The 25804-nt window shown below is 42.1% G+C and overlaps 1 protein-coding gene across 1 annotated transcript in view; it reads left to right on the top strand.

Annotated features, from left to right (window-relative positions):
* The window catches only part of DOCK5 (dedicator of cytokinesis 5), a 262201-nt gene that overhangs the window by 153411 nt on the left and 82986 nt on the right, over window positions 1-25804 (top strand). The window contains exons 13-18 of the mRNA XM_060178855.1: window positions 2978-3103; window positions 5812-5936; window positions 7212-7310; window positions 10580-10652; window positions 13304-13407; window positions 15749-15932. Coding sequence (XP_060034838.1) covers window positions 2978-3103; window positions 5812-5936; window positions 7212-7310; window positions 10580-10652; window positions 13304-13407; window positions 15749-15932 — 711 coding nt within the window. The remainder of the gene's footprint in view (window positions 1-2977; window positions 3104-5811; window positions 5937-7211; window positions 7311-10579; window positions 10653-13303; window positions 13408-15748; window positions 15933-25804) is intronic.

The raw sequence follows: 25804 nt of genomic DNA, 5'->3' as shown, positions 1-25804 counted from the left end.
CAGTGGTAAAGCAGGGTTACAGGTGTCTCTCGGTTTCTTGCCCTCTCTGTCTCCCCCTTCCTTCTCGATTTCTGGCTGTCTTTATCCAATAAATAAATAAAGATAATAAAATAATAATAGAATAGAATGCTACTTGAGGACAAATAGACTTATATATTTGTGAATTGTACTTTTTTTCCCCTTTTGTTGATAGAGAATAATTGAGAATTAAGAAGGAGATAGACACCTGCAGCACTGCTTCACTGCTTATGAAGTTCCCCCCTTACAGGTGGGGGCACGTGTGCTTTACCAAGTGAGCACATGTTGACACTTCTGTATCTGTGAATTAAAAAATAATAATGTTCTAGCTCTCAGTCTGTTTGAACTCTTCATATGGTGAAGGTGCCTATCATAGTTAGGAAACAATGTTTTTATATATTTTGTCCTGCTAAAACCTGTGACTTCTCTATTCACTTCTCATTCATTTGTGAGGATCTTAATTTTTTTTTCCTCCAGGCTTATCACTGGGGCTCAGTGCCTGCACTACAAATCCACTATTCCTGGAGGACATCTCCCCCCCCCCCCCCGCTTGTTTCCCTGGTTGTTTATCATTGTTGTTGTTACTTCCTGTGATTGTTGTTGGGTAGGACAGAGAGAAATGGAGAGAGGAGGGAAAGACAGAGAGGGGGAGAGAAAGATAGACACCTGCTGACCTGCTTCACCGCTTGTGAAGTGACCCCCCTCCCTTGCAGGTGGGAAGCCGGGGGCTTGAACCAGGATCCTTAAGCCAGTCCTTGCACTTCTCACGTTTGCACTTAACCCACTGTGCTACCACCTGGCCCCCAATACTATTCTCCTGATAAATATAAATTCATAATTTTCTCTTAGAATGTCACCACTTGGTAGTACACTTTTATTTCCTGTATCAGAACCTTCAGTTTTTATAAATAACACTTTTGCTTTTCTGATGTTCTTATTTGTTTTCCTTAAAAAATAGTTTATCCAGTATTTAATAACTATACACTTACTATTTTCTTAAGTGTTCCATCTTTATTAAGATACTTAAGTATCTTAATAAAGGAATTAACTTTAATGGAAACATGTGGTGTAAAATTTGACTAATTGTGTTCTCTTTGTATGTTTGTTTGTTTGTTTTTGCTTCTCCACCAAGGTTATTGCTGGTGCTCTGTGCCTGTATGGCTCCTCCATTAATTTGCCCCCCATTTTTTTTTTCTTTCTTTTTGATAGAGGGTGAGAGACAGGTAGAAAGAGAGATAAAGGGAGAAAGAGAAGGAAAGACACCTGCAGCTCTGCTGCACTGTTTGTGAAGTTCTTCACCTCCCCCCACCCCCCGCAGGTGAGGACTGGGGTCTTGAACCTGAATCCTCATGCATGGCAACATGTGCAACTCTGCTGGGTGTGCCGTTGCCTGCTGTTCCTCTTCCAGCCTCTTGATGAGTTGAGTCTTGTGTCTGCCATTCTGCAGTGTACTGATTCCATTCTCATGGTAGCTTTGCCTCCCGGGGCCACTCTGGCTGTCCATGTTGAAACAGACGGGTTGTCAGTGGGTAGTCTAGTAATTGGCTGGATTTCCGCATTCTACCCAGTGGCCTTGCAGAAGTGACTCTTGTTCCTGTGGACAGTCCACTGGACACCTGAGTCCATATTCCCACCTGGTTGGTGAGACCTTCCCAGTGACATATGCATCTCTGAAGCAGACTCAACACTCTGTGTTCATGAAGATTTCAATTCTCTTTGTAATCTCAGGCTCATCCTTGTCTCAACTAAGCAAATCATCTCAGCACAACTATGGGATTTTCTTTTTATTATTATTATTATTTTATAACTTTTTTGCCATGTATCAGTTAAATTTCCATATTTTGCAACACTTAACATCATTGTTTTTAATTTTTTTTAAATTTTTTAAAAAATATTTATTTTATTTATTCCCTTTTGTTGCCCTTTTTTTTTTATTGTTGTTGTTGTTGGATAGGACAGAGAGAAATGGAGAGAGGAGGGGAAGACAGAGAGGAGGAGAGAAAGATAGACACCTGCAGACCTGCTTCACCGCCTGTGAAGCGACTCCCCTGCAGGTGGGGAGCCGGGGTTCGAACCGGGATCCTTATGCCGGTCCTTGTGCTTTGCGCCACCTGCGCTTAACCCGCTGCGCTACAGCCCAACTCCCAACATCATTGTTTTTATTAATTGTTATCTTCTCGAGAGTCGGGTGGTAGCGCACAGCAGGTTAAGTGCATATGGTGCAAAGCACAAGGACAGGTGTAGGATCCCGGTTTGAGCCCCCAGCTCCTCACCTGCAGGGGAGTTGCTTCACAGGCGGTGAAGCAGGTCTGCAGGTGTCTAGTGTCCATCTTTCTCTCCCCCTCTTTGTCTTCTCCTCCACTCTCCATTTCTCTCTGTCCTATCCAACAACAATAATAATAGCTACAACAATAAAACAACAAGTGCAACAAAAGGGAATAAATAAATAAATATTAATTGTTATCTTTTCTTTTTTTTTAATATTTTTTAAAGATTTTATTTATTTATGAGAAAGATAGGAAGAGAAAGAACCAGACATCACTCTGGCACATGTGCTGCCGGGGATCGAACTCGGGACCTCATGCTTGAGAGTCCAAAGCTTTACCACTGCACCACCTCCCGGACCACAATTGTTATCTTTTCTATCACTAGGATTAAACAGTGCTGTTTGGCTTTACACTAGTTTGGTATCTGATAAGTACTGGCTTTATTCCGTTTTTCCTCAAAAGGAAATATGTGTTTGCATCTCCTCTAATTCTCAAGGAAATTCTGGTTTGATTTTGATTGTAATAATATTAAAATATTAATTTAAGTGTGGGTGAACTTTATAATAAGACATTTCTTTAACAAACCAAGACACTTCTTGCTGCACTCTGTGTATGTATGTGTGTGTGTGTATGTATTTGTGTGTGTATTGGTCACTTAGAGTGCTAAAGGTTTGTCTTTTCTTTCTATAAAGGACTTTGGGTGTCCTTGAAGCTGTTGCCAGGTGACCTCACACAGGTTCAGAAGAATTTCTCACACTTGGTGGATAGATCAACAGCGATTGCCCGGAAGATGGGCTTTCCCGAGATAATACTCCCAGGTAAATACTTCTCTTGATTCACCTGTTCTCTTTACTCTGGTCAGTTCTCCCAGGCACCGGCCCCTTCCATCAGAGACATTGAATCACTGTGCTAGGCTCATGAGTTTCAGTTATCTGCCGTCAGTGGCACCAAGCCTGTGGGAGGTACCTACATCACAGTAACTTTTAAGAATTTCTGGAAACAAGCCCAAGATTATACTTTGAAACGTAGCGCCAAATTTTTATGCATTCTCTTTTCTGCCCTGCTTTAGGCTCTCTAAAATGCTTTTTCCAGCCTTCCATTCTGAAGAGCTAATCATAGCACTGGTTTCTTGTGCCAAGAATAATTAGCTTTGTTTGCATATACCTCTTCTTTTCTTTTCTTTTCTTTTCTTTTCTTTTCTTTCTTCTTTTCGTTTCTTTTCTTTTCTGTTCTTTTCTCCCTTTCCTTTCTTTCTTTCTTTCTTTCTTCCCTTTTGTTGCCCTTATTGTTTTATTGTTGTTGTTATTGATGTCATCCTTGTTGGATAGGACAGAGAGAAATGAAGAGAGGAGGGGAAGACAGAGAGGAGGTGAAGAAAGATAGACACCTGCAGACCTGCTTCACTGCTTGTGACGCGACTTCCCTGCATGTGGGGAGCCAGGGGCTCGAACTGGGATTCTACGCCGGTCCTTGTGCTTTGTGCCATGTGCGCTTAACCTGCTGCGCTACCGCCCAACTTCTGCATATACGTTTTCTTATGATGACATCACCAGCATGGTGGTGGTCTTGCCAGGAAACTCAAGGAGATGCTTGCTTGCCTGTGTCCCATCTGGACCCTTTGCTCCACTTATTTGAGCTCCCGTGGTGTTCTTGGCTCCCCCACACTTGTGACAAGAGTGTAGTTACTCTACAGTAGTTTGGATGTTTGTTATTTGCTTGCCTGCTTTTTGTTTCTGCTTTTGCTTTTCTGGTTGCATCTCATTTCCTTCCACATCTTGATTGGTGACTCCCAAATGTGAATCTTTAGACCAGTTAACCAGAACTACTTAGAAAACCCAGGGCCAGATGGTGGCACACCTGGTTAAGCACTCACATTACAGTGTGCAGGGATGCAGGTTCAAGCCCCTCATCCCCACCTTCAGGGGAAAATCTTTATGAGTGGTGAAGCAGTGCTGCAGGTATCTCTCTGTCTCTCCTCCACTACTCTCAATTTCTTTCTATCTCTATACAAATAAAAAAAAGATTAGCTCTTAACTCAAAATTCCCATTTGGAACTTCCAGTCCTGTGCTCCTATGTGTCTAGACCTGGGCCTACATACTGAAAATCACTCTGGATAACCTCCTTTTTCATTATACCTCACAAAATTAGTAAGAATAGCCAATTTTACCTCTTCAAAGCCTCTTGGCTCCCATCTCCTTCCCTCCATTCTCATTGCCACACTACCCAAGTTGAAGGCAGAGCATTGCCTATCTGGCTATCTTCCTAACTAGTTTCCCTGCTTCTGCCCTTTCTTACCTCATATCCTGTTTTCCAATCTGTGCTGTGAGTGATCTTCTGTGAATGGCTTCATGATTTTATCCTACTCTCCATTGCAGAACGTATTTTTGAAGACTTCTGTTAATATGAAAGACAGTGATGCAAGTTCTTAAGTCAATCTGCATACCTCACAAAGTTATTATTATTATTGTTCAGTTGTACTTATTTGGTCATCACCGAGGCTTCACCATTGCAGGTCAACTTTATAGGAGTAGAGAGAAGTTGGAACAGAAAGACGGGGAGGGGTGGGGGTAGATATCATAATGGTTATACAAAGAGACTCTTATGCCTGAGGCTCCGAAGTCCCAAGTTCAATCCCTCGTACCACCATTAGCCAGAGCTGAGCAGTGCTCTGGTATTTCTCTCTGTGTCTTTCTCTGCATCTCTCTTTAAAAAAATTTTTTTTTTTAATAAGAAAGAAAGACAGGGAGAAAAATACTATAGCACTGAAGCTTCCTTCAGTGCTGTGGGGCCTGGGCTTGGATCTGAGTTGTGCCTATGACAAAGCAAGCACGCTATCCAAGTGAGATATCTTGTTGACTCACGAACATTTTCCTTCTGTGTATTTCTGTTAGCTCATCTCCCCCCAGGTCCCCATCACTGTGAAGACTTTCTTCATGTTGTGTCTTAGTCCTGGGCCTTTTCACATGCTGCTGTCTGTACCTTTTACTCCCATCCCTCCAGTATCAAGGTCAGGTGTAGTTAGGACACTTATAGAGCCTGACGTGTTGCTCCCTGTGTAATGGTGAGTTTTCTCAGGGCTTACCATCATCTCCCTCAAACGGTGCTTGGTGCTTAATAGGTGTTCTGTGGGGTGTTTCATGAACAGGTGAACGTCGTCGCATCTGATTGTACTACTGTTCATTCATTCAACTGTCTGTGGTGGGAAACTGAGAATGTTTCCGAGTTTTCACTTTCATCAATACCATAACCATGAACAAGTATCCTGCTATATAAATGATTGCTACCTTGTTAATCCCTTTGGATAAATGTTACATGTAAAGTTTCCATGCCAGTTAAAACTTTGGAAGGCCCATGTGTTAGTGAATCCTTGAGATCCCATATCCCAAATTTGGTCCCTGATGCTACCATGAGTAGTTCATCACATCGCCATTGCATGCTTTCCTTATCTTTTATATCTGTATTACATCCTGAAAATTAAAAATGCCTTCTTCAGCACCACTCACAGGATGACTTGTCATATTTTAGGAGATGTCCGAAATGATATTTACGTCACCCTGATACATGGTGAGTTTGACAAAGGGAAAAAGAAGACACCGAAGAATGTGGAGGTGACCATGTCTGTGTATGATGAGGAGGGCAAACTCCAAGAGGTATGTGGTGTCACCCAGAAGTCCTGGTGTTGTCACACACTTACTCACGGTGTTGATGGACTCTTGCCCTGATGTTTATTTCTCTACATTCAGGTGCTTTTGGTTTTTTTATAAGGAGCAAGTATGAAATCTGATGATTAGCAGTGACCAGTTTTACTAACAAGCACATGTACTAAAAAATAATTCTTAGATTCTTTCCTTCCTTCCCTCTCTCCTTCCCTTCCTATCTATCCTTTGTCCCTTCCTCCCTTCTTTCTTTCCTTCCTTCCTGCCTTCCTTCCTTCCTTCCTTCCTTCCTTCCTTCCTTCTTCCTTCTTCCTTTTTGGCATTGGGTAATGAATACAGGGTTTCATGCATGCTTGATGTTATTGCCTGCTTAGTCCAGTTTTTTTTTCATAATTTATGTTAGTGGGCTGGCTAAATAGCTCACTTGGATAGTGTATTCCCTCACCTCTCTTTCCAAAGTAAATAATGAAAACAATGGACCAGGGAGGCTACTCAGTAGTATTGTGCACACATAAGGACTTGGGTTCAGTCTCCAGCACCACACTGGAAATAGTGACAGAGTCCTTTAATGATGACAGCATTTGTATGCTTAGATGTTTAAGTAGTGATATAAGCTCCTTCTTACTCTCATACAATGTATGCATTGGCAAGGTGGAGGTAAAGGGCTTACCCACAGTATGCCTTTTTCTTTTTTTTTTTTTTCCTAAATCTATTCTTGTTTTTTCATTTTAATGAGATAGATAGATACAAAGAAAAAGATACAAGATAGACCAGAGCACTGATAAATGCTAGAGACTGAACCTGGAGTTTTGGAGCTTCAGGCATAAAAATCTGTTTACAAAGGGGGTTGGGTGGTAATGCAGCGGGTTAAGCGCACGAGGTGCAAAGTGCAAAGCGCAAGGACTGGCATAAGGATCCCAGTTCAAGCCCCCAGCTCCCCACCTGCAGGGGAGTCGCTTCACACTTGGTGAAGCAGGTCTGCAGGTGTCTATCTTTCTCTCCCCCTCTCTGTCTTCCCTCCTCTCTCAATTTCTCTCTGTCCTATCCAACAATGAAAGACGACAACAACAATAATGACCACAACAAGGGCAACAAAGGTGAAAAAATGGCCTCCAGAAGCAATGGATTCATGGTGCAGACACTGAGCCCCAGCAATAACCCTGGAGGCAAAAAAAAAAAATCTGTTTACATAATCATTTTGCTACCTCTGCCACCCAGGTGCCTTTTTCTAGTTACTATCCCTTCTTAATTTTTTCTTTCTCTTCAAAGAAAGCAATTCACCCTGGTGCTGGATATGAAGGTGTTTCAGAATACAAATCCGTGGTCTATTACCAAGTCAAACAGCCCTGTTGGTACGAGACTGTCAAGGTGAGACTACGCCATCTGTAATACCTGTCTAATATGGAAGTTTGAATTCCCTTCTTCTTTATTCCTGTGACTCTTTCCTACATTCTTCTGAGGTTCCAGATAGCTTGTCTATGTTGTGCAGTACGACATGAATCGATCATTAAGAGTATTCTTTTAAGTTAACTTTTAAAATATTTTATTTGGTTATTTTGGATAGAGACATCATTTTTTTATTAGTGATTTAATAATTATTAACAAGATTGTAAGGTAACAGGGGTACAATAATACCACACAGTTCCTTCCACCAGAGTTCCATGTCCCACCCCATCGCTTAGAAACTTCCTTATTCTTTATCACTCTGGGAATATGAACCACAAGAATTCTTTACCAGGTGCAGAAGGTGGAAGTTCTGGCTTCTGTAATTGCTTCTCTGCTGGTTATGGACATTGGCAAGTCTACCCATACCCCGAACCGAGACAAATAGAATTTGAGACGGAAGGTGAAAATAGAGAGAGGGAAAGAATGACAGACACCTGTAGTACTGCTTCACCACTTGGGAAGCTTCCCCCCTGCATGTGGGAACCAGGTACTTAAACTAGAATCCTTGTGTATTGTAACATGAGGACTCAACCTAGTATACCACCCCCTGACTCCTGAGTATACATCTTCATTAAGCTTAGTTCATATATAACATCCTCAGTTTTAAATGTATGCAAGTTGGAGTAGAGAAAAGTGGTTTTAATAACACCAGAGGCTGCCAAAATGGTCCAAGACCCAGTGGAAATGTTCACACTCTGTGGGCAGCTAACATCTTTTTTTTCTTGGCCTCTGGTCAGGTTTTCTGGGCCTCTTTTCAGCTTACATGTGTGTATTGCAAATTCCAAAGTGCTTTCCAGATCAGTCCTTTCCTGCAGGCCCCACAGTAGCTCTGTGACTAAGACAGCCAGGTGTTGCAATGCTCTTTTTGACAAGGCACCTGAAACTCAAGTACACTCAGTGACTTTTCAGGCTCCTACAACTGCTTTATGTCGGAGCCTGCATAGGGGCTCGCTTCTTCTAGGCCCCAAGTGCTCTTTCTGTGTGACATGGTCTTTTGAACTCTTTACAGAAAACAAAAATCGGAGCTGGCAAAATATCAATAGCTCATTTGGATCGTACTTGATTTTCTTGTGTGTGACCCTGGTTTGAGCCAAGCCTCCACCTTGTTGAAAGAAACTTTTTTTTTTAATATTTATTTTATTTATTTATTCCTTTTTGTTGCCCTTGTTGTTTTATTGTTGTAGTTATTATTGTTGTTGTCGTCGTTGTTGGATAGGACAGAGAGAAATGGAGAGAGGGAGGGGAAGACAGAGAGGAGGAGAGAAAGATAGACACCTGCAGACCTGCTTCACCGCCTGTGAAGCAACTCCCCTGCAGGTGGGGAGCCGGGTTTCGAACCGGGATCCTTATGCCGGTCCTTGTGCTTTGTGCCACCTGCCCTTAGCCCGCTGCACTACAGCCCGACTTCCGAAAGAGACTTCTACACCGTGGTTTCTTCCTTCTTTCTCTTTCTCCCTCTCGGTCTCATTCTTGCTATATGAAAAAAGTCAGCCCAGAGCAGTGAAGCCCCAGTTGTGCTTCTAAAAATTTCTTTAATGTCTGTCTTTCTTGCTTTTTTTAATCAGGGTTATCACTGGGGCTTAGTGCCTGCACAGGGAATCCACCACTCCCAGCAGCCTTCTTTTCTTTTTTTTTCTTTTTAATTTGATAGGACTGAGAGAAATTGAAAGGGAAGCTAGAGAGGGGGAGAGACACGTGCAGCGCCTCCTGTGAAACGTCCCCCGCAGGTAGGGACCAAAGGCTTGCACATAGTAATATGTGCACATAACTGGTGTGCCACCACCCAGCCCCTTTAAAAGTTTCTTATTAAAAGTTCTTTATGGGGGTCGGGCGGTGGCGCAGTGGGTTAAGCGAACGTGGCGCAAAGTGCATGGACCGGCTTAAGGATCCCGGTCTGAGCCCCCGGCTCCTCACCTGCAGCGGAGTCACTTCACAGGCGGTGAAGCAGGTCTGCAGGTGTCTATCTTTCTCTCCCCATCTTTGTCTTCCCCTCCTCTCTCCATTTCTCTTTGTCCTATCCAACAACGAACAGCATCAACAATGGCAATAATAATAACCACAACGAGGCTACAACAACAAGGGCAACAAAAGGGGGGAAAAATGGCCTCCAGGAGTGGTGGATTCATGGTGCAGGCACCAAGCCCAGCAATAACCCTGGAGGGAAAAAAAAAAGTTCTTTATAGGGGGCCGGACAGTAGCGCATCCCATTAAGCATGCAGTTCAAAGCACAATGATCCCAGTTAAAGCCCCCAGCTTTCCGCCTGCAGGGGGGTCCCCTTTACAAGTGGTGAAGCAGATCTGCGGGTGTCTCTCTTTCTCTTTCCATTTTCCCCTCCTCTTTCAATTTCTCTCTGTCCGATCCAACAACAATAACAGCAACAGTGAAAAAAAGATGACCTCCAGAAGCAGTGATTTCATGGTGCAGTCACCGAGACCCAGCAATAACCCTGGAGACAAAAAAAAAAAAAATCTTATCTTTATAAATGTATTTTAAATACTTGCATAATACTCCTCTGTGTAACAAATCCTCAGCGCCATCAATAGATTGTTTAGAAATCACATCTTTAAGCAAAACATGAAACTGAAGATGTTCATCAAATGACCCTGTTTGACTCATTGTCAGCAAGGATTGTTTTTTTTTTTTTCTCTTTCTTATCAACATTATAGCACAACAGTGTTGAACTAAAGGATGTATCATTGTCCGACCTGCTGCATAATCTTACCATAGTTCATTCAACTGTAGTACAATTCCTCTATTCTTCCCATTATCCGATCCCTCTGTCTGCCTCATCCCCTTTCATATATAATCAGCAGAATACTCCCTTGTCTCCTTTTCCCTTCTACTTTATTTTCTTATCACTGTGAGATGGACATATACCTCATAGTCTGGAAGGTTCCTTGTGGACTGCACAGGGCTGATCTTCTCTGATTTGTGTTCTATGCCATAGGACTCAAAACTTGTAATATAGCTATCAAATAGCAAAGATGATCTTCTTCTGAAATTATTGTTTAGAAAAAAAAAAAAGACAAAAGGCTAAATCTCCTTTGAGTGCAACCTTACATCAAATCTTACTCTACAGAAATCATTGCTACATTAAAATCATAAAGTTGCGTGAAATTTTGTAAAATGAGCTATGAGTGCAAAGTATTTATGTGTGTGTATAAACAGTTGACTCCTTATGAATTTGCAGGTATCTGTTGCTATAGAAGAGGTCACTCGCTGCCATATTAGATTCACTTTCCGCCACAGGTCATCTCAGGAATGTAAGTATTAGGAACCCTGTGACATGTATCCATTAACCATTATTTTTAGTTATACTTAAATTTTAGTTAAACTAAAATTTTTTTTTTCATAGAGACAGAGAGAAATTAAGAAGGGAGGGACATATAGAGAAAGAGAGGCACCTGCAGCACTGCTTCACAGTTTATGAAGCCTACCCCCTGCAGGTGGGGACAGGAGGCTTGAACCTGAGTCCTTGCACATGGCAGTGTCTGTACTCTGTGATGTGCCAACATCCAGCCTTCCCCATTAAAATAATTACTCTGGCTTCACAGCAGTCTGGAGAACCATACTATTGGAACCTGGGTTATTGCTGGGGCTCAGTGCCTGCACCACGAATCCACTGCTCCTGGAGGCTGTTTTTTTTTCCCTTTTGTTGCCCTTGTTGTTTATCATTGTTGTTATTACTGTCATTGCTGTTGGATAGGACAGACAGAAATGGAGAGAGGACGGGAAGACAGAGAGGGGGAGAGAAAGATGGATACCTACAGACCTGCTTCACTGCTTGTGAAGCAACCCCCATGCAGGTGGGGAGCTCGGGGCTCAAACCGGGACCTTTATGCCAGTCCTTGCGCTTTGTGCCACCTGCACAAACCCGCTGTGTTACCACCCGGCCCCCAGAATATGTATTTCATTATTGGTTGATGCTATGATACCAGAAAAATTCATGTTTCTGCACTTCCAAGAACTGTATTTATCATTCTGCTTCAGCACTCCCCCAAAACCTGTTCTTTGAATACTAAATTTGATGATACTACATAAGGTTCTAAGACAAGAAATGTTTTAAGTTAAATAGGGAGAAAAAATGCTGTCAATTTCAACTCCCTCTTAAACAGTTTAAACTGCAATGAGAAAACTAATCTGGTGTCTTCCCCAAATTACTATCTCTGTCATAAAAGAAGAAGATGTATTGTTTTCTCATTGGCCTCAACTTTTCTGGATGTTTCCTGCCCAATACTATATAGAAACATAGTCCTTTGTTACAGACTGAGCTTTCTGTATACCATCTGCAGACAGGGTGCGGACTAGGCCTTAGGTATGGGACCTTAAATAAGAGATACAGATGATGCTCTGATGTTTCTCTGTGGTCTAGTTAGGAAGACAAGCAAGAGTCAGAAAAACAAAGGTCAGAGAGTGTGACCACCCTCCATCTGAGCTCTCCCCAGGAGGGAAGTGAACGTTTGCCCATTGAAAGATGACGGTGGCAAAACGTGTTTGAAAACTGTAAAGTGAATTCAGTAAGCCTAAAGGAGGAACAGTAAGAATAATCAAGAGATTTCCACTAAACTGTATAACATTTCCATTCTCATAGGTCCACAGCATCACATTGCCAGCAATGTCATGTCTTTCTGCATAACCCAATTGTAGCACTCACCACATCTCAGTTTGTACCAAGTACTAAGTGAAAGGCTATTTATACACTCCTTATTGATGTCATACAAAATGATCTGTTAAAGTGTATGCTACTTTTGAATCTATATAGAAACAGGTTAACTATTTACCCAAACCCACAGTGCTAGTAGGTGGCAGTGCCTGGACTCACCTCTCTACCATCCAATTTCATGTGGGCTGTGGTCAGATCATGATGGATAAAGGCTTTGTTTTTTTTTGTTTTGGTTTGGTTTTTCTTTTTTAATCTTTACATGGAGGAACCATTAAGGTGTATTTTATGGCTTGTGATAATGAGGGTTATTGTTTGTTTTTTGTTTGTTTAGACCTCCAAAGCTGGCACAGCCCAAATGATCATACATAGAACAGGTAGAAATAGAAGGAACAATTAAGGATCGCGGTTCAAGCCCTGGCTCCCCACCTGCAGGGGAGTCGCTTCACAGGCGGTGAAGCAGGTCTGCAGGTGTCTGTCTTTCTCTCCTCCTCTCTGTCTTCCCCTCCTCTCTCCATTTCTCTCTGTCCTATGCAACAACAACAACAATAATAACTACAACAATAAAACAACAAGGGCAACAAAAGAAATAAATAAATAAATAAAAAGAAAAAAAAAAAAAAGAAAGAAATAGAAGGAACAGGTGAAGTTGGCCTGAACAGAAAAGATGGCAAAAAAAACACAAATTCCGGAAGCATTCAGGATATGAAGTTGGAGTAAACATCAATATTTATATAATCATTTCCTTTAAGTCTTTCTTAAATGTCAGATGGAGAGTGTCCTTCGGGAGCCGAGATTTTTTGTTTGAGAATTGTTTATTTTTGCCTCCAGAGTTATTCCTGGGGCTCGTGCCTTTCTGACCAATCCAGGGCTCCAGGTGGCCTTTTTTTTTTCTTTCTGTTTTATTTGACAGGACAGAGAAATCGAAATGAGGGGGGGATAGAGAAGGAGAAAGAAAGACACCTGCAGACCTGCTTCACCACTTGTAAAGCGTCCCCCCTGCAGGTGGGGAGCCAGGGCTCAAATCCGAGTCCTACATATAGTGATGTGTGTGCTTAGCCTGGCCCCTGGGAATTGTTCCCTTTGAGGAGCCTGTGACATAGGTAGTATGTACAGCTTAGTGTCGCTAGCTGAATTGTGCTATTGACAGTATGCTTAAACATCACACCCCAGAACAAAATATGAATCAGCCATGTTAGCCCCATTTTCTGTTATCTCTCTGTATTGCTCAGACCCACCTTTCTGTCTTTTCAGCCAGAGATAAATCGGAGCGAGCATTTGGTGTGGCCTTTGTGAAACTGATGAACCTGGATGGCACCACTCTGCAGGATGGGAGGCACGATCTGGTGGTTTATAAGGTGGCGCTTATGGGGCAAGGCTCCGACAATTGCTGAGAAGAAACGTGTTCACTCTGAAATTTATTTTAAGGACTCCTTTCAGCTCTGTGCAGCTACATGTCAGAAAGTTCTCTAAGACTGGACGTGTGTATATTCATTTAAAGTCTGGAAACCATTAGGCCTGTCATAGCAGTTTCTTGGTCTCCCATTCATTTGTGGGAAGACACAGTTGCATTAGTATTAGTCTTCTAATGAGCATCTCTCTCTCTCTCTCTCTCTCTCTCTCTCTTTGTTGTATTACCTTTATTTATATATTAGATAGAGACAGCCAGATATTGGGAGGGAAGGGAGAGAGACAGAGAGATACCTGCAACACTGCTTCACCACTCGCAAAGCTTTCCTCTGCAGGTGGGGGCTGAGGGCTTGAACCTGGGTCCTTGAGCCATTGTAACACGTGTTCTCAAACAGGTGTGCCACCAGCCAGCCCCAGATCTCTCCCTCTCTTGCAAATGCTTAATTGCAGTGAATAATCTAGAACTTGCCCCCTTGCCTTCCACTCTTGGTGTCATCCTGTGTGGAGTGTCGGCAGTTGCACTGTCGGCTTGGTTAGTGTGGTGGGTGGGGTAGGATGTGGTTTTCATATCACTGTGAGTCAGGCACCACTTATTTGTCTGCCATGGGGCCTTATTTCCTTCCCTCATAATTTTGTCTTCATTATTCTTTTCTTACATTATGAAGAATATCACTTATACTGATATCTTAGGGTACAAAGTCTGCTACCACGGTCTCTTTTATTTTTTTAAAAGATTTTATTTATTGATTTATGAGACATATAGGAGAGAGAGAAAGAACCAGACATCATTCTGGTATATGTGCTGCCCAGGGATCAAACTCAGGAACTCATGCTTGAGAGTCCAATACTTTATCTACTGCGCCACCTACCAGACCACATGTGGTCTCTAATTTTAGCGAAATATATCCAGGAGACTTCACATGACTTTGTTTGCTTCCGAAGCATCTACTTGATGTATGTTTTCTTTTTTAATTTCTTTCTTTCTTCCTTCCTTCCTTCCTTCCTTTCTTTCTTTTTTATTTTTGTCTCCAGGGTTATTGCTGGGGCTTGGTGCCGGCACTAAGAATCCACTGCTTCTGGAGGCTACTTTTTTCCCTTTTTTTATTGTTGTTGTGGTTATTATTATTTTTGTTATTGCTGTCGCTGTAGCTGGATAGGACAGAGAGAAATGGAGACAGGAGGAGAAGACAGAGAAGGGGAGAGAAAGATAGACACCTGCAGACCTGCTTCACCGCCTATGAAGCGACCCCCCTGCAATGGGGAGCTGGGGGCTTGAACTGGGATCCTTACACCAGATCTGTGTGCTTCATGCCATGTGTGCTTAACCCACTGTGCTACTGCCCGGCCCCCCTTTTCTTTTTATTTTTCCCATTTTGTTGCCCATGTCATTATTGTTATTGTTGCCCATGTCATTATTGTTATTGTTGCCATTGATATTGTTGTTGTTGATAGGACAGAGAGAAATTGGAGACAGAGGAGGAGAGAAAGATAGACACCTGCAGACCTGCTTCACTGCTTGTGAGGCATCCCCCATGCAGGTGGGGAGCCAGGGGTTCGAACCGGGATCTTTACTCCCATCCTTGCGCTTTGCACCATGTGCGCTTAACCTGCTGTGCTACTGAGTGACCCCTGATGTATGTTTTCTTTAATAGCACTGTACTTAATAATGTAGTTTGGGAACTTATTTCTTACTAGTGGGCTCAGTATAATTGTGATTCTTCACCAGTTTAAAAAAATGTAATCCAGCCTTATTCTTTTTTTATTTTATTTTATTTATTTATTTTCCCTTTTGTTGCCCTTGTCTTTTTATTGTTGTTTTATTGTTATTATTGCTGTTATTGATGTCATTGTTGTTGGATAGGTCAGAGAGAAATGGAGAGAGGAAGGGAAGACAGAAAAGGGGAGAGAAAGATAGACACCTGCAGATCTGCTTCACTGCCTGTGAAGGGACTCCCCTGTAGGTGGGGAGCCAGGGGCTCGAACCGGGATCCTTTTGCAGGTCCTTGCACTTTGCGCCACGTGCGCTTAACCTGCTGCGCTACTGCCCAACTCCCCAGCCTTATTCTTTATGAGTTCCACTTACTTACACAGAGTAGGATACTTGGTTCTCTTTCTACAACTTCATTTTCATTCAGTGTTATAATTGTTTCTGGGCTTCGATTCCGGAGACCTTTGTTTCTGGAAACCTTTGTCTCTCACACTGGAAATACACTGTACTAATGAAAGAAGCTACCTTTATCTGCATGAGTGGGTCCACCACTCAGTGTTGTCAACATGCTCCCTCTCCAGGGCGACAACAAGAAAATGGATGATGCTAAATTCTACCTGACCCTGCCCGGAACCAAATCAGAGATGGAAGAAAAAGAGCTGCAAGCATCCAGAGCTTCAACCAACTTTACTGCATCCAAGGAGAGCACAAAAGATAGCTTTCAGATCGCCACTCTCATTTGCTCCACAAAGCTCACCCAGAACGGTAAGTATGGGGCCCTTATTGATGACATGGTTCTTTATCCTTGGGTATTATACTACAGGAGGTTGTGTCTACAAAGGTGGGCTGGTGGGTGGGCCATTTCGATTGTACTCTACTTGTCAAAAAATGGTGTAGGTGATGCTAATTGTGTAGCTTCAACTCTGTCTGAGGTTTCATTTTTTGTATTTCACACAGGACAGAAAACACTTTGGTCTTTTTACTAATACCATAAACCTACACATAAAAGATTAGTAAATTCACTATAAAAGTAGTAAAATAGGGAGCTGGGCGGTGGCACAGCGGGTTAAGTGCACATGACGCGAAGCAAAAGGACCAGAGTAAGGATCCCGGTTTGAGCCCCCAGCTCCCCACCTTTAGGGGGGTCACTTCACAGGTGGTGAAGCAGGTCTACAGGTGTCTATCTTTCTCTCCCCCCTCTGTTTTCCCCTCCTCTCTCCATTTCTCTCTGTCCTATCCAACAACTATGACAGCAATAATAATAACGATGAGCAACAAAATGGGAAAAATATCCTCCAGGAGCAGTGGATTCATAGGGCGGGCACCGAGCCCCAGCGATAACCCTGGAGGCAAAAAAAAAAAAAAAAAAGTAGTAAAATAGGGGCTAGGTCATGATGCATCCAGTTGAGCGCACATGTTATAATGCGCAAGGACCCAGGTTCAAGCCCCTGGTCCCCACCTGCAGGGGGAAGAGCTTCATGAGTGGTGAAGCAGTGTTGCAGGTGTCTGTCTCTCTCCCTCTCTATCACCCCTTTCCTTCTTGATTTATGACAGTCTCTGTCCAACAAATCAATAAAGATAATTTTAAAAAATAAATTTTAAAAATCTAAAAAAAAACAAGTAGTAGAGGGAATCGGGCGGTGGCGCAGTGGGTTAAGCGCACATGGCGCAAATCGCCAGGACCTGCGTAAGGATCCCAGTTTGAGCCTCCGGCTCCCCACCTGCAGGGGAGTCGCTTCACAAGCGGTGAAGCAGGTCTGCAGGTGTCTGTCTTTCTCTTCTCCTCTTTGTCTTCCCCTCCTCTCTCCATTTCTCTCTGTCCTATCCAACAACAACGACATTAATAACCACAACAATGTTAAAACAACAAGGGCAACAAAAAAGGAAAATAAATAAATAAATAAATAACTTAATTTTTTAAAAAAATTTAAAAAAAAACAAGTAATAGAATAAGTGAGTATATGAAATTCAAACTTCTTGGGTTTCCTTCAACACAGCAAAGGACACTAATAGCATGCTGTGTTTAGTACTCGTAAGGAGAGATGATTGGCATAGAAGCAAGTTTCTTGTCCAGCAGGTATGGCTCAAAGGGAAGGTTTCCTGGAGGAGTTATATCTGTTGTCAAATTGTCTCTTTCCCATCTTTTCCCAAGCAGTAAAGAGTTTTCCAGAAAACTAGCTGGATTATTCAAATGTAGCTTCCTTTTGTTCCTCTTTGAAATCTGTGCTCTCAGCTTTATTATCCCTTATGTATATATTATGATATTTGATTACCAAACATAGCTTGTTATTTATTTAACCTCTGACATGTATAAGGAATCCTGCTGAATACAAGGGAGCCAAGAACTTAGCTGTCCAGAGCATTTGCCTGAGAAATTCTCTATCCCATATGTTATGTAGAGGATTAGCCCCCCTTTTCCTTAGAAGATTTTGATGAGATGCCTACTAGAGGTTCTGCCTCACAGAGATGTTAAGATACATGAAACAGTTTAGATACAGTATCCGGGTTCACATGTTAGTTGATCTTTTAGAAGAGGTTAATATTGTTTGTTTTGATGAATCATGGTTGGTTAGAGAATAAAGATAGCATTTCAACTTGGATACGTAGCTAGACTCAACAGAGTGGATTTCAAAATGGACAGAAGGGGAAATAAAGTATGCACACACCAGAAGTGAAGCAAAAAAAAAAAAAAAAAGGCAGGACTTTAGAGAAGTAAAAAGATCCATACTTGCAAAGGACTTGGGAGAGAAAGAGGCGGGGGGCGGGGGGCGGGGGGGGGGGGACTAGGCAGAGCACAGGGGGTTTTTAGGACTGTGACACTATACTACATGATGTCACATAGTACCCATATCCTAGATTTCTTGCAAAATCCACAGAATGTACTGCACAGAGTGAGCCCCGATGTAAATTGCGGACTTTCAGGAATGAACTGTATCAATATTGGCTCATCAAGTGTCACAGATACGCCAGTCTGATGCTAGGTGTCAACAGTAGGGAAGCTGGGGAGCAGTGAAGGAGTGTGTATAAAGGTTCTGTGATTTCTGCTTAAGTTTCCTGTGAATCTGAAACTGCTCAAATAATTAAGTCTCTTAATGAGAGAAAAAAAAAAGCAACAGCAACAACTTTTTGCTTTTGGCTCTTTTCCACATGACTGTAAAACATTAGTTATTTAATGTCTTGGTTTATTTTTTATTAGTGACTTAATAATACCTTGCAGTGTCATAAGGTTTTAAGAATATGGTTCCACAACACGCCCATCAACACAGTTTTGTGCCCTCTCTCCATATTCTTCTCTCCCCCCGGGTCTTACACCCTAAAGATAAGCACATAGTTTTCAGTAAGTCTTGTTGACAGTCTGACTACTTTTTTGTCTTTACAAGTTCATGTGTTTCAGTTCTTTATATTGCACATATGAGCTAAGCCATCCAGTAGTTGTCATTTGGTAACAGTAATAACTCTTGTAGTAAGAGTCCTTGAACACATAAAGCTGAAGAATAAAACTTCTCAACTTTACCCCCCCACACATATATGTATATGTTTTGGGGGTTTTTTTGCCTCCAGGGTTATTGCTGGGGCTCAGTGCCTGCACCATGAATCCACTGCTCCTGGAGGCCTTTTTTTTTCCTCTTTGTTGTAGCCTTGTTGTGGTTATTATTGTTATTGTTGATGTCGTTCATTGTTGGATAGGACAGAGAGAAATGGAGAGAGGAGGGGAAGACAGAGAGAGGGGGAGAGAAAGATAGACATCTGCAGACCTGCTTCCCGCCTGTGAAGCAACTCCCCTGCAGGTGGGGAGCTGGGGGCTTGATATGTTTTATTTTTTTACTAGTGATTGAATATTGATTTACAAGATTGTAAGATAATAGGGGTATATTTCCACACTGTTCCCACCACCAGAGTTCTGTATCCCATCCCTTCCACTGGAAACGTCGCTGTTGTTTCTCTCACTGGGAGTATGGACTAGAATTATTTTGGGGGTACAAAAGGTAGGAGGTTCTGACTTTTGTAATTGCTTCTCTGCTGGACATGGGCATTGACAGGTTGATCCACACCCCCAAATAGTGGGGTAGAGCTCTGGAGAGGTGAGGTTCCAAAAAGCATTGGTGAGATCATCCCAGGAAAGTCAGGTTGGAATCCCAGTAGCATCTGGAACTTGGATGAAATATCTTGCTAGATAGAAAGCAAGATAAAATGTTTAATTAAAAGAAACCATAAAGTAAGAATAGAGTAGATGAAAGTCTAGACCGTAAGGTAGAAGGAAGCTAGGAAGTCTGTTTTAGCAATGTTCCTAGGAGTCCGTGTCTTAATAATCTTTGCCTGAGCTTGATAGCTAACATGGGGGTGGACTAGAAATATTGTCTGGAAAGATGGTGTCAGATTTGAGAGTAGAACTAGGAAGCAGGATTAGGGCAGAGAGTTGCTCACAAACTTGAAGAAGATAAGCAAGTGCAATTAGCTATTTATCAAAATTATCTAACCCAGAGCCCATATCCATCCATATTTAGCACAGAAGCCTGTACAACCTTTGAGTCCCGGACAGACTGAGCTCACAGTCCATAGTCACAGCTGGGAACGTTCTAGGCTGTGCTTCTTTCAGAATCAGTCTTCCTTGAGTGGCAGAGTAGGGTAACCCAGCCTCCTTTAAGAGAGTGGGACAGGCACTACCATTGCTAGTTCATAGTGAGGTCCTGAAGAAGGCTACAAAAGGGCTTATGATGATATTCTTGATGATAGAAAGAGTTATCTTTCAGAGGTCTAGGCCCATATTATCTATGGGGAAATCCAAGGATTCTCTGTCTAGGACGTCGGGTGATGGGGTGGCCTGATAGTGGCCACAAAGGTCATCACTATAAGTGAGCCAGTCTTTTGCTGTTATACAGCTTTTGTTTTCTGCCCAGGATGAAATCATAGTAGTACCTACAACTTTGGTCTCTGAAAGTCAGTAAGTTATGAGACTGACCTTGACTTTTTATAGTTTCACACACAAAAAAATGTGTCTTAGTGTAAATCTCTTTGGGTTTAATAATTTGGGAGTTCTTTTGGCTCCCTGAATATCGACATCTTAACCATATGCCAGATTAGAAAAAAAAATGCCATGTTTTCATTGAATGTGGTTTATCTTTCTTTCTCCACTCCTGAGACCCTCATAATTTTGATATTTACTTTTCTAATGGAGCCTTCAATCTCTTGAAGGTGCTTCATTTTTCTTAAACCTTTTTTCTCCTCTTCAGAAAGCAAAGAGTGTAGTATTGGGCATGGGGTAGATAGCATAATGGTTATGCAAAGAGACTCTTGTGCCTGAGGCTCCAAAATCTCAGGTTTAATCCCCTGCACCACCATAAGCCAGAGGTGAGTAGTGCTCTGATTTAAAAAAATAATAATAATATTTTGTTTGCTGTTTCTGGGGTTCTGTCTTCTAAACAGGTAAGCTGACTTGATATTTGAGAGTGGATTGCATTCAAAATGCCTTTTACCCTGTCACTTTGTTTGCGTGTTTTCCATTTTCTTTTGGTTTTTAAGTTTTTTTAAATTATTTATTTATTTTCCCTTTTTGCCCTTGTTTTTATTGTTGTAGTTATTATTGTTGTTGTTATTGATGCCATCATTGTTGGATAGGAAAGAGAGAAATGGAGAGAGGAGGGGAAAACAGAGAGGGGGAGAGAGAGACACCTGCAGACCTGCTTCACAGCCTGTGAAGCGACTCCCCTGCAGGTGGGGAGCCAGGGCCTTGAACTGGGATCCTTACGCCCGTCCTTTCGCTTTGTGCCACGTGCGCTTAACCCACTGTGCTACCACCCGACTCCCTGTTTTCCATTTTCACGTTGAGTGAGTCCTTGAGGTCATTAATTTTTTTCTTAATCTATTTTTCTATATTAAGTTGAGACCTTCAGATTTCCTGACAGTGTATTTCCCAAGTTCTTTCTCTGCTAGCTTCTCTGAATCTGCATCATTAAGTGTCTGGAAATCATGTTGATTATCCAGAACCAGTATTTTCCTACTTTCATTTCTGTTGTTGTTCAGCAGGTTCCACTAGATTCTATTTTGTATGTGAGTTTCAGGGAAGGGGGAATGTTTTGAATAAGTGATGTATTATTAAGGTACTCAGTGTCCTTTAAACAGAGCCCTAGTCTGGGAGGAGGGTGGAGGAATCCTAGACCTCCTTTTGCTATTCTTAGACTTTTTCCTGAAAGTGGGAACTGCAGTGAAGTCAAAGTCAACTTCTTCTGCATGTAGAACTTTCTGACCCCTTTCACCAGGGTCTGTGGCAGCTGGGACAACTGAGAAAAGTTTTGTTGGTTTTCCTGATGCTACCAAAATACAATGTTCAGTTCCGTTTCCCCTGGCTGGCCTGTTGGGGGTATAGCCTGTGTGATTTATAAAGCTCTAAACACTAGTGTTGAGCTCCTTTTCCTAAGTCACTCAGTTTCTGAGTAGTCCTGCATGAGCCAGCCCTTTAAATCTACCACATGGATTTGAAACAATTGTAAATATGTTGCTTGTTGGCAATATAGTTCCCTGTTTCCACTTGAACTTTTCTCTTCTTCACCAACAGTTGCTGCTATTCATGTGCAAACTCCAATCTTCAGACAGTGATATATATTTTTTTTCTTTACCAGAATCCTAGCTGTGTTCTGATGAAATTTTTTGAAAGATTTTGTTTTAATATTTGTTTTCTGGGGTAAAGTCAGTTTCCCAAGACTAGGTTGTCCTAGCTCTGCCTCCCAAAATGTTTAGCTATTTTTAAAAATATTTTGTTCATTTTATTTTACTGAGATACTGTGAGAATGACAGAGAAACACCAGAGCACTGCTTAACTCTGGCTTGTGGTGCTGGGGATTAAACCTGAGAACAGAGCTGGGAGCCTCATGCATGAAGTCTTATTCATAGCAATTATGCTAGCTCCCCAGCTTGAGCAATGTTATTTTTAAAGGTGTTAAAATAGGCAACATAAAAAAAAAATTAGTATAGATTAGGTGCTACCATTGGATAGGCAAGAGTAAGTAACAACAACATTTTATTTTTATTTTATTTTATTTTTGCTTTCAGGGCGCTAGGGCTCTGTGCCTGCACTATGAATCCACTGCTCCTGGTGCCCATCCTTTTTCCATTGATGCTGTTATTGCTGTCGTTGTTGTTGTTGTTGGACAGGTCAGACATAATGAGAAAGGAGAGGAAAACACAGAGGGGGAAGGAAGATAGACACCTGCAAACTTGCTTCACCACTTGCAAAACGCCCGCCCCCCCCCCGTGGGTCCTTGCACTTCACACTATGTGCACTTAACCCAGTGAGCTACCGCCTGGCCCCTAGAACAACATTTTTCTAAACATATACTAGATTATCTTTTCCAGAGACTAGAGTTCAAAGAAAACTAGTAGCAAAACTTTTAAAGCTACAATGTAAAACAAGAATTTCCAGTAGAGATAATGGTCTTCACGTTAAATCTTTAAGAAGCTTATTAATAGCAGAATTCGGTGGTCGGGTGGTAGCACAGCAGGTTAAGCGTGCACATGGTGCAAAGCGCAAGGACTGGTATAAGGATCCCAGTTCAAGCCCTGATTCCCCACTTGCAGGGCGGGGGGGGGGGGTGTCACTTCACGAGCAGTGGTACAGGCCTGGAGGTGTCTATCTTTCTCTCTCCCTCTCTCGATTTCTCTCTGTCGTATCCAACAATAATGACAGCAATATAATAATAACCACAACAATAAAAAAAAAATAAAACAAGGGCAACAAAAGGGGAAAAATAGCCTCTGGGAACAGTGGATTTGTGATGTAGGCACTGAGGCCCAGCAATAACCCTGGAGGCAAAAAAAATAGCAGAATTCAACTTAAACATCTGAATTTTTGCCACCCATCACATACATGTTCTAATGCCCTGTTGTCGAAGGACGGCAGCCATTCATCAGATGTAACTTGTGAAATTTAAATGAACTGAGGTTAACTCACGTTGTAAATTTGTGTCCTTTGTCACTCAAGTCTCCTCTCCAGTGCTCAGTGTTTCCATGTGACCAGTGACATTCTTGTTGGACAGCACAGATTAAGTCTTTCAATCATTGCACAAAGTTCTGTTCAGTGTAGCTCCACTCTTTCCTTCATCCCATTTCTAGCTTTCAGGTTTCTCAAAAGCACTCAACCGTTCCAAACAAAAGCCTTAAATAGTATTCTCTCCCCATGGTTTAAAGAAGCAAACTAATCTGAACCAGAGAGTAGGCAGCTTAAGCAGCTGTTTGAGTGGACTGCAGCGAGAAGAAGGGACATAGGTTGGAAGTATGAAGATAACACAGATATCACAAGTGTCAGATAAAGCAGGAACAAATAACAGCTTGTGTCCAACGATTCATATAGTTGCTTCTTCTTCTTCTAGCGTTTGCCCTTCTTCCATAGCCAGTCAACAGGTCAGGTTGAAAGCTGTCAGGAGCTGCTTGTTGCTGGCTTTGAAAGTGACTGGGATCCATGTGGATTCAGTCGGCTAGGAAGGATCGTCAGTTTCCCCAATGAATAGGTACTCACGGGATGCACCATGAGAAGGTCGATCCAATGCATCCCATATAGTTGCTAATTTGGTGGCAGAATAAAAGACCCATTTATTTTATTCTGAGGAAGAGTAAGCCGATGGAATTTCATCAGTTGTAGGAGAGTATTACTTAATAAAGAGGATAGGTGTTCTCATTTCACACAGAGTCCATGACCAAAGGCATTTCTCCTCAGCCTTAGGAGAACTATTCAGACTTAAAAGGTTAAAAGGCACTGGCCTTTGGTACAAATAGATCATGTAGACTATCTATGTGATTAATTTTTCAAAACTAGAACAGATCAGTCTGAATGATATCATTTGTTGGGCCATGACAGTGGGCAAGCCTGGATTTGTTTCTCCAGAAAAGGAGAGGGGCATTCAGGTCCCTGTAGGTGTGGACCCTGTCATCACTTTTATTTTCTTTTTTCTCTTTCTTTTTTTTTTTTTTTTTTTGCCTCCAGGGTTATTGCTGGGCCTAGGTGCCTGCACTATGAATCCACTGCTCCTGGAGGCCATTTTTCCCATTTTGTTGCTCTTGTTATGCTGTCCTTATTTTTGTTGTTGCCATTGCTGTTGTTGTTACTGTTGGATAGGACAGCAAGAACTCTAGAGAAGGGGAGAGAAAGACAGACCCCTGCAGACCTGCTTCACTGCCCATGAAGTGATCTCTACCATCCGTGCCCCTGCAGGTGGGGAGCTGGGGGCTCAAACCAGGATCCTTACACCAGTCCTTGTGCTTCGCACCATGTGCGCTTAACCCACTGTGCTACCCTCCTCTCTCAATTTCTCTCTGTCCTATCCTACAACAACAATAATAATAACAACAACAATAAAATCAAGGGCAACAAAAGGGAAAAAATAGCCTCCAGGAGCAGTGGATTTGTGGTGCAGGCACGAGCCCCAGCAATAATGCTGGAGGCAAAAAACAAAAGCAAAGACAAAGAAAAAAAAAAAATCATGGTTAACCCAGGACTACTTTTATGACAGTGTCACAACTTTTCTAGCCCTAAAATCCTAAAATCTGTGATTCACCAGATGCCAAAATACATTCCTAATCTGAGTCATGGCATGGCACACAAATATCTCTAGGGAATAAATTTCTGGGCTGATGAATGGGACTTTTGAAGGCACTTTTAGTTTCTAATAACTATTTACCTCTAATGAGATCTCTAAATCTGTTTTCTTGGGCAACATTAAGTAATGGAGCAGTCACATTGACTAGTATGTGGCTAAACTAGGAGACAGGAAATGCCAGTAGACAGTTAGAGGCTAAGTTCAGCACAGAGCCTATTTTTACTTCACGAATAAACAAATTGAATAATTGCGTATCAACCTCCTCAGGAAAGCCACTTCCCTGTCCTTCCATGCATTTATTCATCCATCCATTCATCTGTCCATCCATTCATTTGTTCATTTAGATGTATAGTGCACTCCACTTGCAACCTGGCACTATGTTGGAGGATAAAAATGGTCCCTGCCATCAGATGGCTCAAAGCCATAGGAAGAGACAGAGAGAAACCATTGTCTTTATTATGCCAGAAGGACTAAAGTTTCAGATAGATCCTGAGATATATGTAGGAGCTTACCAAGTACAGAAAGTATTTCTGGGCATTTCAAACAATATTTGCAAAGACATGGAGCCGCTACAGAGCACACCATAGAACTCATCTGCCAGGAGGTGGGGCCTACCTGCATCTCTAAGTGGTGTTTGCAGTCTTTCCATTGATAGTAGAGCCTCTAGGAAGTGGGCCTTGTGGGCATTCTAGGGCCTGAAGCATATGCTTACCAATAAAACAAACACACCTCTGAAGAAAATTAACTATTGCTGTCCACTTGGGTTTATACACGTCTTCTGAGTAAGTAGTATATATTGCTGCTTTGAGTAGAAAATGCTCTGTAGATAGTTGTAGCTGGATACACTAAGCAACATGACAAAATGGTAAAAACCTTCTGTATTTCCCAGTGACATAGTTAGGAGCTGTGTTCATTAAATCTGTAAGTGGTGTACAGATGTGAATTCAGCATTTTAAATCCACAGACACCTTGAGAGTTTAATCCCAGCTCACCCTGAGGGTCATGAATGTGTTCTGCCTTCCTTTGAAATAGCAACCTGTCAGACTTGCT

This window comes from Erinaceus europaeus, chromosome 19, assembly GCF_950295315.1.
Source record: "Erinaceus europaeus chromosome 19, mEriEur2.1, whole genome shotgun sequence".
In the NCBI taxonomy this organism is placed as follows: Eukaryota; Metazoa; Chordata; class Mammalia; order Eulipotyphla; family Erinaceidae; genus Erinaceus; species Erinaceus europaeus.
This window is presented reverse-complemented; position numbering and strand designations above follow the sequence as displayed.